General features: G+C 54.1%; 1 protein-coding gene across 6 annotated transcripts in view; it reads right to left on the bottom strand.

Annotated features, from left to right (window-relative positions):
• The window catches only part of PRDM11 (PR/SET domain 11), an 82,152-nt gene that overhangs the window by 38,827 nt on the left and 31,238 nt on the right, over window positions 1-12,087 (bottom strand). For 3 of the 6 annotated variants that reach the window (XM_084894491.1, XM_084894487.1, XM_084894493.1), the window contains exons 2-4: window positions 6,383-6,507; window positions 5,915-6,018; window positions 5,087-5,349 (exon numbers count right to left, since the gene is read on the bottom strand). In XM_084894491.1, the coding sequence (XP_084750617.1) occupies window positions 5,087-5,349; window positions 5,915-6,018; window positions 6,383-6,501 (486 nt within the window). In that variant the 5' untranslated portion in view covers window positions 6,502-6,507. Of the gene's footprint in view, window positions 1-5,086; window positions 5,350-5,914; window positions 6,019-6,382; window positions 6,508-7,094; window positions 7,257-7,617; window positions 7,649-12,087 lie in introns of those variants that run through there. The other 3 variants (XM_084894489.1, XM_084894488.1, XM_084894490.1) reach the window with 3 other exon arrangements.

Genomic DNA, 12,087 nt, shown 5'->3' on the forward strand with positions numbered 1-12,087 from the left:
GTCCATGAAGGAATTCCTTAAGGCCCCATGGCATCATGGACAGGGGCTATCTTTGAAGGAGCCCAAGTCTACCGGGTACCAGCTAGGAGAGTTGGGGCCACTTAACCTCTTCCGTCCTGGGTGCCCTCATCGGAACAAGAGGGCAGCAACCTCCCACTGTGGAACAGTTGTGAGGAGGAATGTAGTATGCACTTGGCACATAATAATTGCTCAGTAAGCAGCCAGATGTATAACATAAACCAGCCATCCTCGCTGGGCCCCTCAACTCACCACCCACTCATTCACCTCTCAGTCCATAACAAGGTGGCTTTTGCTGGGAAACAAAAAGGTTTTGGCTGGGCCCCTGCCCAGGACACTGGGACCCGTGTGCTGCCTGAGCCACGTGCGCTCTCAGGCCTCAAGCTTCTCACCCTCCACAGCACTGACCCCATGGCCACCCTGTCCTCTGGCTCCAGTTGCATAAATGCATACATTTATTGGCTTAGTTTCCCCTAGGACCCCTGGGCTGCGGGCCTACACACACCAGTGAGCCTCTGAGCAGCTCCACCTGGGCATCTGCTGGGCACCTCCCACCGGACACCTCCCAACCCACACTCGCCTTCTCCCTTCTCCTCCGTGTCACACCACCACTCCCTACCTCTCCTCCAGCACGTCTTCGCTGCTGGCCCCAAAACACATAAGCCCACTGGCTTAGCTTCTTATCGCTCTGGGACACACCTCCACAAACACATTCCTGAACTCTCAGTTCTGGAGATCCCAAGTCCTACAATCAAGATATGAGCTGGACTGCGTGCTTTCTGGAGGTTCCAAGAAAGAATGTGTTTCCTTGACCTTCCTGGTTTTTACAGGCTGCCTGCCCTCCTGGGCTCCTGGCTCCTTCCAGTATTTCCAAGGTCATCAGGAGAGCATCTTCCCATCTCTGGTCTCTGACCCTGACTCTCCTGCTTCCCCTTATAAACACGCATGCCATTACATTGGGCCACCGGGTAATCCAAGACCGTTTCTCCATCTAAAGATCCTTAATATAATCACATCTGTAAAGTCCCTTTTGCTCTATAAGAGAGCACAGTCACAGATTCTGGGGATCAGGACATGGGCATCCTTGGGGGGGCATTATTTGGCCAACTATCCTTATCCCTCTCCATCTGCTCCAAACCTCTAGGATATTTCTCCCATGACAGGAAAAAAAAAAAAAAATGCTGACCCACCTCCTTCCCATATCCAGTGTCTCCATCTGAACATTCTCAGGCAATACAAAAGCTGATCCATCATGCCTTATCTCTACTCTAAGACTCCTTCACTGGGTTCCTTAAGAGCGTTCAAGTCTGTCCTTAACAAACTCATTCGACCCCATGTCTCCCTCCAGCCATCACCCTGCCTATGTCCTGTCTCTCTCCTTGCTTCTTATCTCTAAACTAGAGGCCTGGTGCATGGAATTTGTGCACAGGGTGGTGTCCCTCAGCCCAGCCTGTACCCTCTTCAATCTGGGACCCCTAGAGAGATGTCTGGCTGCCCTTTTAGGCCCGATCCCACCAGGCCTAAACGGGCAATCAGACATCACTCTCACAATCTAGGAACGCTGGCTCCCAACCTCTCACCTGCCTTCCTGCCTGATTGCACCTTACCACTTCTACCTGCCAGCCTGATCACCCCCTAACTGCTCCCCTGCCGGCCCAATTGCCCCTTACTACCCTCTCCTGCTGGCCTGGTCACCCCTAACTGCCCTCCCCTGCTGGCCCAGTCTACCCCTAACTGCCCTCCTCTGATAGCCTGATTGCCCCCAACTATCCTCCCTTGTAGGCCTGGTCCCGCCCAACTGTCTTCCCCTGCCAGCCATCTTGTGTCCACATGGAGGCAGCCATCTTATATGTTGGAGTGATGATCAATTTACATATTACCTCTTTATTATATAGGATCAATCATCTGAGAAGTGACTCTACTGCTCACCTCCATCCTAATTAGGTTTCCATCTCATCCCTCTTCTGTAGGGGTTTTCCTGTGCAGTACTATTGGCATTGGAGGCCAGATCATTTTTTGTTGCAGGAGTGCACTGTGAAACACTGAGCAGCATCCTGGCCTCTACCTTCTAGATGCCCATGGCGTATCCCCATCCTGAGTTGTAACGGCCAAAAATGTCTCCAGACTTTGCCAAATGTCCCATGGGTGGAGGAGAGCAGAGCAAATGACTCCAGATTGAGGACCATTGTCTTATAGTAACAGCTCTTGCTAACGTCACCAATGACTTCCCTGACACGAAATCCCATGGACACTATTAAGTCCTTCCTTTGCTTGGCTTCTCAGAAGAATTTGACATCATTAGCCATTCTGGGCTCCTACCCGCAGGCTGTTCTTTCTCTGTCTCCCTTCCAGCATCAAGCAACCCTTCTGAATCACTAACTGTTGACATTTCTCAAAGCTAAGTCATAAGCCCTCTCCATCTCTCACTCAGCCTGTTCTCCCTGGAGATGCCCTCCATACCCTGACCTCTCTAACCATTTCTGCCTAGGTGACTTCAGAAGTGACACTTCTATACTTCCTTTCCAAGCTCTAAACTCCCATATCAAAATGCCTACATGACATCATCACTAGGATATCTTGATGTCACTCTAACTCAACAAGTCCAAAACCAAGATCTTTCCCTCATCGCAGTCCCCCTCTGGCAATTCCCATTACTCAGAGAAAGGCGCCATCCCTGGAGAGGAGCCTGCGGGAGTTGTTCTAGACGATTCCCTCTTCCTTACTTAGGCAATTAATTTATTTCCAAGTCAAGTCTCTTTCATCTTTAAAACAGTTCACAAACCACTTCATGTGTCTCCATGTCTCTGCTCCGACCCGAGCCCAAGCCTCTGATATTGTCGACCTCAAGAATAACCACGCACTCTAAACAGGGTGTGGGCATCCATTCTTGACCAATGCCCTCACCATCCCCATCAGTTCTCCATGCTTTGGCCAAAGTCACCTTTCAGAACAAAAAAAAAAAAAAAAAAAAAAAAAAGCAAAGCAAAACAAAACAAAAAAAACTTTCTTGATTGTCCTTAAACTAAAGAACAAAAGTCCCAATTTGGACCCCTGGGCTCTACAATGGCCAAGTCTTCATCACCTCCTCCAGGTCCCTGTGTTGGCTGCACGCCAGGCACACTGGCCTTCTTCCTGTTGCTCAAAAATGCTGTGCTCTCTCTGGCCTCAGGGCTTTGCTGTTTCTGGATGCCCGCATCAATCTTTACCTGGCTGGTATTCTCTTCCTTCCATCCCAGCTATTAGGAAGACTTCCCTGACCTCTGGCCACATACATTTTCTTGGTTGTTTGCTTTTCTCTTAGCCACTTGCTCCATTACCTCCCAGAGTCATAATTTTCTATTTATATTATTCTTTTACCCATTCCCTCTTCGCTACGGTAAACTCTATGAGGGCAGGACCAATGTCTGATCAGGCCCACCATTGTACCCCAGGGCCAGCCCATCACCCGTCACAAAGGAGATCATCACCACGTGTTTATTTAATGCATAATGACTGATCTTTCTACCCCTTAGCCTGCCTTTCTCTACTGCCCCATATCCCCCTTCTCTGTTCAAGCTTGACTCCTAAGAGTTGTCTTGGATAATTCTTCCTCTTTATATCTTTGAAAACCCTTCTTCCTTACCTCCAGATCCCATCTATCATTAAATCTTGGAGATTCTCCCTCCTAAATCTCTCTCAAATATGCCCATTTCTAGCACCTGCATTTAAACCACCATCTTTCCTTACCCCCATCCCAGCTTCCCACTTAGAATCCCAATTCTGGGAGTCATGCCTCTGCTTGAAATGCTTCAATGGCTTGCCCTGGCCCACAGGAGGGACGATACACCGGCCCTGGCTTATGAGAGGTGGTCCCTGTCTCCCTCTCTTTATTATTTATTTTTTAATCCTCACCCAAGGAGTAAGGATATTTTTTCATTGATTTTTAGTGAGAGTAGAAGGTGGGGAGGGAGAGAGAGAGAGACATCACTGCGAGAAAAACACATCAACGGTTGCCTTCCATACCACACATACCCGACAGACCTGGGGGTGGGGACTAGACCTGCAACCAAGGTACATGTCCTTGACCAGGAATTAAACATGTGACCCTCCAGGGCATAGGCCCATACTCTACACATGAGCTACTCTGGCCTCGGCTCCCTTTGCTCGCCATGCTGCCTCCCAGGCTCCTCGCTGCTGCCGCACAGGACTTCATGGAATGACTCTCTCAGCTGTTCTGTCTCCGGGGAGCATTTTTCCATCCCCTTCTATTACTGCTCTTCACTCTTCCAATCTCAGGCTAAAGAAAGTCTTGCCCAAACCCCGTGTATAGGCGAGCAATAATAATAACAGCTGATATTCTCTGAGTACTTACTAAGGGCAAGCATAACCCTAAGAACTTTACAGTTTTGACTCATTTAATCTTCACCATCAACTACGATCATCCTGTTACGAACAGGCACAAAGAGTTAAATGACTCGTCCAACGTCGAGTAGATAGTAAAGAGCGACGCTAGGTGACATAATGAACTTGGGCTCCAGGGCCCAAATCCCAGAACACTGTGGACACTGCTGCTTCCCGCTGCCCCCTTCAGTAGCAACGATCGCATATGCAAGTACTTGTTCAATGCCTGCTCTCCCTGCTCCCTGGAGGCAGGGATCCTGTCTGTCTTCTAGAAGGCTTTACCTCCAGCAACCAGCCCAACACCTAGCATTACTGCTTTTTTTAGCTGAATGTCATGCTTTGCATCCCCACAGTCCCCAGCTCCAAGTCCCCAGCTCCAGAGGAGGGCGTGCACAAACCTTTCGTAAATGCCACCGAATGGCCCACCAGACACCCACGAGGAGGATTCACAGGGAAATCGCTCCACCACGCATTCTGCTGACTATGGCCAGCTGAGCTCCTCGGCATGGACCTCAGCCACCAAGGGTGGCAGCCACTTAGCTAGCACGAGGGGACAGCAAGACCACCACTCCGGGAATGATGGCAAAACGCTCTGGAGCCAGGCCGGGCCAGCAGACGGCTCTCCCTGCTGGTTCCCTTTCATGTTCCTTGGCACCCTCTCCCATGGCACTGCCCAGGGGACACTCACCAGCCAAGAGAAGAAGCCAGCCGATTTGTCTTGGGTGGAGATCTGTCCCTCGTAAGGGCCGAAGATGTGGCCTTTGGGGATAACCTCATTTATGCACCGCACGTCATTCTCCCCATTGGCGACCTTGACCACCTCCATGCCCTGTGGGATGGTGAGCGCGGCCCGGTCTGGGAGGCCCACTGGCACCGGCGTGTCAGACACAAACACCGGGGGGCCATGTTTCGGGCATTCATCCACGAAGTACTCCTGACAGGACTCGCAGACTGGAGGGAGAGAAAGAGGAGGAATTCGGTTGTTGGGGAGGTAGGGCCCCCATGCAGGAGGCTGAAGGGCTGATGGGAAGCCCACCCCGAGACCAGCAAGGGCAATGGAAAGCACTGCCTGGCACTCCCGAGTCCAGCCCTGGCCCCACCCCAGCCAGCGACGGGCCCCGAGTCTTCAGTAGCAATAACCCAGTCTCTTCCCTGGGGGCTCAAGGACATGCCTGCCAACAAGGAAGCCAGTAACTGCCTTTGTTTCAAGCTTGAAAAAGTGGAAGAAAGAGCATGCTCCGGAATCAGATCGCTCTGGGTTTGAATGCAACTGTGCTTCTGTGGGCTGTGGGACCTGGAAAATGCCTCAGTCTCCTGACCTGGAAAATGGGACCAATGAAAACCATCTCAAAGGCTAATGGGGCGGATTAACTGAGGCATGAACCTGCGTCTGGTGCATAAGAGATGAGGGCCTATCATTAGGATTATAGCCCTGCTAATTCCCTGAGGGAGACGGGGTCAGGGGTTCGGGGTGAAGGGAGGAGAAGCCCAGGAAATAGCCCCAAGCTCCACTTACACCAGAAGTCCACTTGCTGGAAACTTTTGGGCACGATGAGGTCACGCTTCCCCTTCAGTCTCTTGGGCTCCACTTCCATGGCCGAGGGGTCTGGTCTCCTAGAACTGTCCGGGACACGGGCCATTAAAGAAAGCAAAGAAGCCATCGGAGAGGGAGAGGGCGACGGTCAGAGAAGCCGAGAGACCTGGTCCAGAGGCCACAGGGACTGGGCAGAAGGAGGAGCCTGCCTGTGCAGGGGTCAGTACAAAGGTGGAGAGGGAGGTGTCCTGAGACCTGGGCCCAGGCCTTCTTGGCCACTGATTGGTTTTCTCTAAAGCCTGTGCTCACCTCGGGTCCTAAGAGCTGCATGGAGCAGCGTAAGGAACGTGGGCAGGGAATGGGAACTCTCCGTAGGGTCTCCCACCAACCCGATCCACCCAGCCAGGGATCCCCCCCTTCTCCCTCTCCTGTCCCCACCAGGCGCCTCACCAGGGCTGGCCATACTCCTGGTCACGGAGAGGTGAGCAGACTTCTGTCTTCACCACGGTCACCATGTCCCCCACAGCTGCCTTGGTCTGCGCCAAACACTCCTTCATGTTCTCAGTCATTCTGTTCTGGGGATGGGAAGGCGGGACCAGCGCAGGAAAGGGATCAAAGAGACAGGGGAAGAGGGGTGAGCGGTGGAGAGGGCAATCGGGGGTCCCGGGGAATCTGGTTACCCTCCCTGCCATCCCCAGAGGAAGCTCTTGAGAACACAGACAACAAAAACAGCTGTAGCCTGGCCAAGAGGAAATGCCATTTCTATCCAGGGCTGGTCCTGGGGACGACTGGAGCCACCAGCCCCATGGGGTCAGGGGCCAGGGGCAGCTCAGGCCAGGAAACCGGGCTGGATAGCACAGCCTGGACCCCAAAAATCAAAGGGAAAAGGGTCTGAGGACCCCGCAGGAGCCTCTGAACAAAACTCTGCAGCTGGGAGCTGAGGAGGGATCAAATCAAGTCCAGCGGGGGCCAGGTTGGTGAAATGGGCCCCCGTTGCCTCCAGACAAGCCCCTAGCCCTGGGGCTGGCAGAGAATGAAGCCAGGCCCGCTTTGCCAGCTCGGAGCAGGTACAGGTGGGGTGTGGGGGTCCCCGTGTGGGCTGGCCCTGACTCCAAAGCTCCACCCTGCGATCTCCAGGGGAGTCTCCCCAGTTGCTGCTTACCGCCCTCTTCCACCACAGCGCCGGGCTCCAGCCCCTCCTCCCTCAGCACCCCGGGATCCTCATGCCAAGCCAGGGTGACTCTCCAGGTCAGCGCAGCAGCGCGCAGCTCGGGCTGGGACCGCGCTGGCCCCGGGACTGGGCGAGCACCGTGTGTGACTCACTACTCAGGGCCCCGCTGGCCACACCCCTGCTCCTCGGCTAATCAGCCCCCTGCTCCCCACCGGGGGCCCCAAAGCCAGCGGCGGCGGAGAGGGGTGTGGGGAAACGGGACGGCCTGCCCCCTCCTCTGAGGAGGCGGCGAGGGCTGGGGGCGCGCGGAGGGGGGCGGGGGCAGCCCCAGCGGGGCCGACCTGCCCCGCCGCTGCCCCCGGAGCTCGCGGGTCGCCCCGGCCGCGTGTCGGCGGCGGGGAAAGTGTGACGATGGGTCGCGGTCCGGCAGGGGGGCCGCGCACGGACCGGCCCCGGGGGCGGCGCGGGGGGCCGGGGAGGGAGGGCGCGGGCTGGCTCCTGCACTCTCACCAACCTTCCCGGTGGGGCGCTCCCTGCCTCCCCGGCCCGGCCCAGCCCAACGCCCGCCCCCCGCCCGCCAGGCCCGGCATTCCTTGCGGGGGCATGTGGCTTCTTGCCGGCCCTGGGGGCACGCAGTTGGCTGGCGGCCGGGAGGGGGGCGCGCGGGGAGCGGGAGGAAGCGAGCGCCTGGGAGGGGCGGGGTGGGGGGGCGCTGCTGGGAGGAATTCCAGCCCCTCCCGAGGGCTCGGCCCCCACGCGGGCCCCGGGGAGGGGGGGATTGGGGGGCGCGGCGGGCGGGCGCCTGGTGCGGGTGATAGCGCGGGGAGGCTGGGCCCCGTGGCCTGCGGGTGGAGGAGCTGGTCTGCAGGCCTCCGCCGCTGACCCACAGGGACTGCAGAGCCGCCTCCAGCGCCCCCGCAGCGGCCACGGCCACCCAAGGGTGGCGCCCCGCACACAAGCCCCCTTCCCCACCTGTGCGGCCCAGGGTGCCGCCCCCCCCCCCCCACCCCCCGCGTCTGCAAGCTCACCTGCCTCCCTCCCGCCAGCGGCTCCACGCTCGCTAGGTGCTAGGCCGGCCTCATTGCCCATGGGTGAACCCCAGCCACCTCTAAGAGGCAGGAACCTAGGGCAGGAAGGTGTCAAGAGGCTTGCCCACGGGCAAGCAGTCCACTGTGGGTGCAGTCTGGACTGGAGCCTGGGGGCCCCCTCGGAGTACATTGGAAACAGAACCCCCAAACGCAAGCGTGAGGTTTCGGGCCGGGTTTTCCTCCATGCCATACCCTCCACCTGGATCTCCTGGGGTGCGTTCAGGCCTCAGCCCACATGTCCAGCTGCCAGGCGGGAACCAGACCCAGTGGATTGGGAAGGGGTCACGAACACCCTGCCCAGGGGAGCGCTCTCTCTTGGATGGCAACGTTCACAGCACAAGCCACCTGAGGCCATTCCTCTGGTAGTGAGAAGCCTGGGTTCAAATCCCACTGGCTAGCTGTGTGCCCCTGGGCAGGTGCTATGGACTGGATGTCACCCCTCCCAATGTACATGTTGACGCAGGCAGGCCCAATCTGCCTGGAAGGGATTCTGATTAAATGACGTCATAAGTGAGGGGCCCTACTCCAATAGGGCTGGTGCCCTTATAAAATGAGGAGACCCCAGAGCTAGCTCTCTCCAGCAGGTGAGGACAGTGGACAGGTAGCCATCTGCAAACCAGGAGGAAGAAAGTTCACCCAATTAGTCAGCACCTTTCTTTTGGACTTCCCGGCCTGCAGAACTGTGAGAACGAAATGTCTCGTTTAAGCCACCCAGCCTGTGGCGTTTTGTTATGGCAGCTGAGCTAAGACAGCAAGTTATCTAACCTCTGCACGGATTTCCTCATCTGGAAAATGTGGCAAGTATTAGATTCTGTCACAGACATTTCCGTATCAGACCGAGGTGGGTTTGAAAGGAGCTGTGCAATTCCACGGAAGAAAGCTGAGCAGGAAGGTGGGCAAGAGGAACATCCTAAAGGGGAGGGGGGAGGACTCTGAATTCTCTCCCCTGGGTTGGATTTGCTCTTTTTTTTAAGCCGACCACTTGCACACGCTGGCACTGTATTAGAAACAGACTGCTCAGGACCACTTGCATTGGGCTCCCCTGCTTAGGCCCTGCTGCCCCCCACCAGCCCCACCTGTGTGCCATGCTCCACCCAGCCATGGAGCCTGTGGACTTGCTGTGACCTCCACCTGCACGCGCCTGGAAACTCCGACCCCATCCTTCAGCTCTCACTGCCCTGCCTTCCCATCCCCTCCCCATCACACACACACCCAATACCCTCTCCAGCCTCATCTGCCTTTCCTCATGGCACTTGTCACACTTAGAATGGTCTTTCATTAGCCTGATTGATTAGTATCTGTTTCTCATAAGAGATTATAAGCTCCCCAAGGACAGGGTGCAGGGCAGGCTCTTTGCCCACCACTGAAGTGCCTGGCACCAGGGCAGAACTAGCCAGAGATAAGCCAAGTGCTAGGGCATAAACTTGAAGGAAGCACCCCCTCTCAAGGTCATGTTTTGAATCTTCTCTGCCAGGCCATGTGGGTGATGCTGGCATCCAGAGGCAGTGAGGTGCAGTGGAGAGTGTGATGGAATGAGACTCAGGAGACCGAGAGCCTGATTTTGATAAGCATAATCTCTGTGGCCGAGGGCACATACCTTACTCTCTCTAGGCTTTGGTGTCTTCCTGGTATAAAGGAAATGACCATAATTGCCAGGTTATCCCCACGAGGAATAAACGAGATAAAGGCAGGGTCAAGGCCAAGTGCTCTGGGTTTGTATGGAATGTTAGCATTAATCCAGCTGCCCAGAGGTAAGGGGATGGGCAGGAACAGGAGAGAGGACCCAAGGTTTGGAGTAGAAGAGAGACTATAAAGGAAGGAAGGGAAGAGACAGATAAGTAGGTGATAGCAAGAGAATAAAAGATGGAGGGGAAGGACAAAAGAGGAAAGTGGAGAGAAACAAGTACAATAGGTGGGAAGAGAAAGGAAGACAGAGAAGACACAAGGCACACAGACATTTTTCTAAGTCTTGCATGGTCCTGGGAAAACCATTCCCTTCTGAGGAAAGCATTCATTTGTGTCTCCAAGTAGGGAGGTCTACAGGCCACTTCCTTTCATGTCTTATTTCTCCTTTACAGCCCACCATCACATAAAAGAATCGTGATGATTTAAAACACTAACACATATTAGAGTGATGCCAATTATACCAAGAATCTGTTTTGAGATATTGACCTAGCTTGTCAGTCAGCTCTGAGCCTCCTAGTAGCCAAAGCAAAAAGGGAAAACATGATGGGTTGCTTAGTACTCATTTGACACCCACTTACTGACTGTCTGAACAATTAAGTCTCTCCATTCTTAGAGGACTCCAGTTGCCTAGAGAACCAGGATCAAGCCTCATTTGCATGACTGATGTGCATTATAACTCCTTTCTGTGTCTGTAAGGAAGGCCATAGGGACTGGGGAGGGGGGGAGGGGAGGAGGGAAATGGGATGTGGGAGGATCAAATGAACTTCCATTTAGGAAGAGAGAGAATATGGACTTCACTGAGTCTATCTCGGCAGGCACTGTAAGGCCTGAGCAGGTGAAGCTCCAGAAACCATTTCTGCAGGCTGCTCTGACCCTGCTTGACCAGTGAGGGACTTGGGGGAGGGGTGGTGGGTGGGCCTCATGGAGGACTCCAAGCTGCTGGCAATGCTCCCTCTAGCTGGCTCCTCTGAGTCTGGACATGCAGAGATTAGGCATGTTGCAAACCCAGCAATGAGATGCAAACCAAGAGGAGGGGGCCGAATGTGGCTCAGGAGCCTGCAGCTCTGTTTTCACCTTGGCAGCGTGCCAGGGTCCTGGAATGCCCAGCAGCCAGTGTGGCCAGAGGACTGGGAGTCTGTGCCCACTTGGTTTCCCTGGAGGCTGGCAATATGAGACTCTGGCAGGTCTGTTCTGGTACCACCGCAGCATCCTCTGTTTGTGCCCTCTGATAACAAAGGAATAGATTAGGGGCCTGGCCAAGTCACACACGGACCTGGGCTGGGTGTCCTGAGCGTGAGGTGTCAGTGCTGGCTGTTCCATAAACTCTTTAAGTGGCCCAGAGCAAGGTCTTGCCTTGCCCTGAGCCTCAGTTCCCCTTCCTGAAAGATATAAGGTCCAACGTGGTTCTTGACAGTAAATCATGGGAGTAATGCGGGGAGAGCATGTGATTGTTACAAGGAGTTGTTAAATAGAAAGAAAAAAAAAAACTGACTTAAACTTATATATAAGATAAATTTGCAAGTATATGTAGATACTTTTGTGATGAAGAAAAGATTAAATTATTAAAAAGTGTTACTGAACCAGGCCTGTGTAGCTCAGTTTGAGCATTGACCTATGAACCAGGAGGTCATGGTTTGATTCCCGATTAGGGCACATGCCCTGTTTCGGGCTCAATCCCCAGTGTGGGACGTGCAGGAGGCAGCCAATCAATGATTCTCTCTCATCATTGATGTTTCTATCTCTCCCTCTCCCTTCCTCTCTAATATCTAAATAATACTTTTAAAAATATGTTTTTTGAGTGTTACGGAATTCATAGAAGCTCTAGGTCACCATGTGTTTTGTTACTCAACCAACACCAGGATGGCCACTCACAAGCTATGCAACCTTGAGAAAATTAATTAAGCACTCCTGCACAGTGACTTGGTTTCCCCATCTGTCCAATGGGACCATTATAAGAACCTATCTCATAGGGCTGTTTTATGTAGCATAATGCCTGTCATATATTAAGATAATATACTAGTACTAGAAGACTTATAAAAGTTCTTATTATCAATCATTTTATTTATTACTAGAGGCCTGGTGCATGACATTCATGCATTGGCAGAGGAGGCGGGGGTCCCTCAGCCTGGCCTGTGCCCTCTCACAGTCCAGGACTCCTTGGGGGATGTCCACCTGTCACAGAGGCTGGAGAGGCTCCTGACACCACCACT

The sequence above is a fragment of the Pipistrellus hanaki genome, assembly GCF_964339955.1.
Source record: "Pipistrellus hanaki genome assembly, chromosome: 9".
NCBI lineage: Eukaryota > Metazoa > Chordata > Mammalia > Chiroptera > Vespertilionidae > Pipistrellus > Pipistrellus hanaki.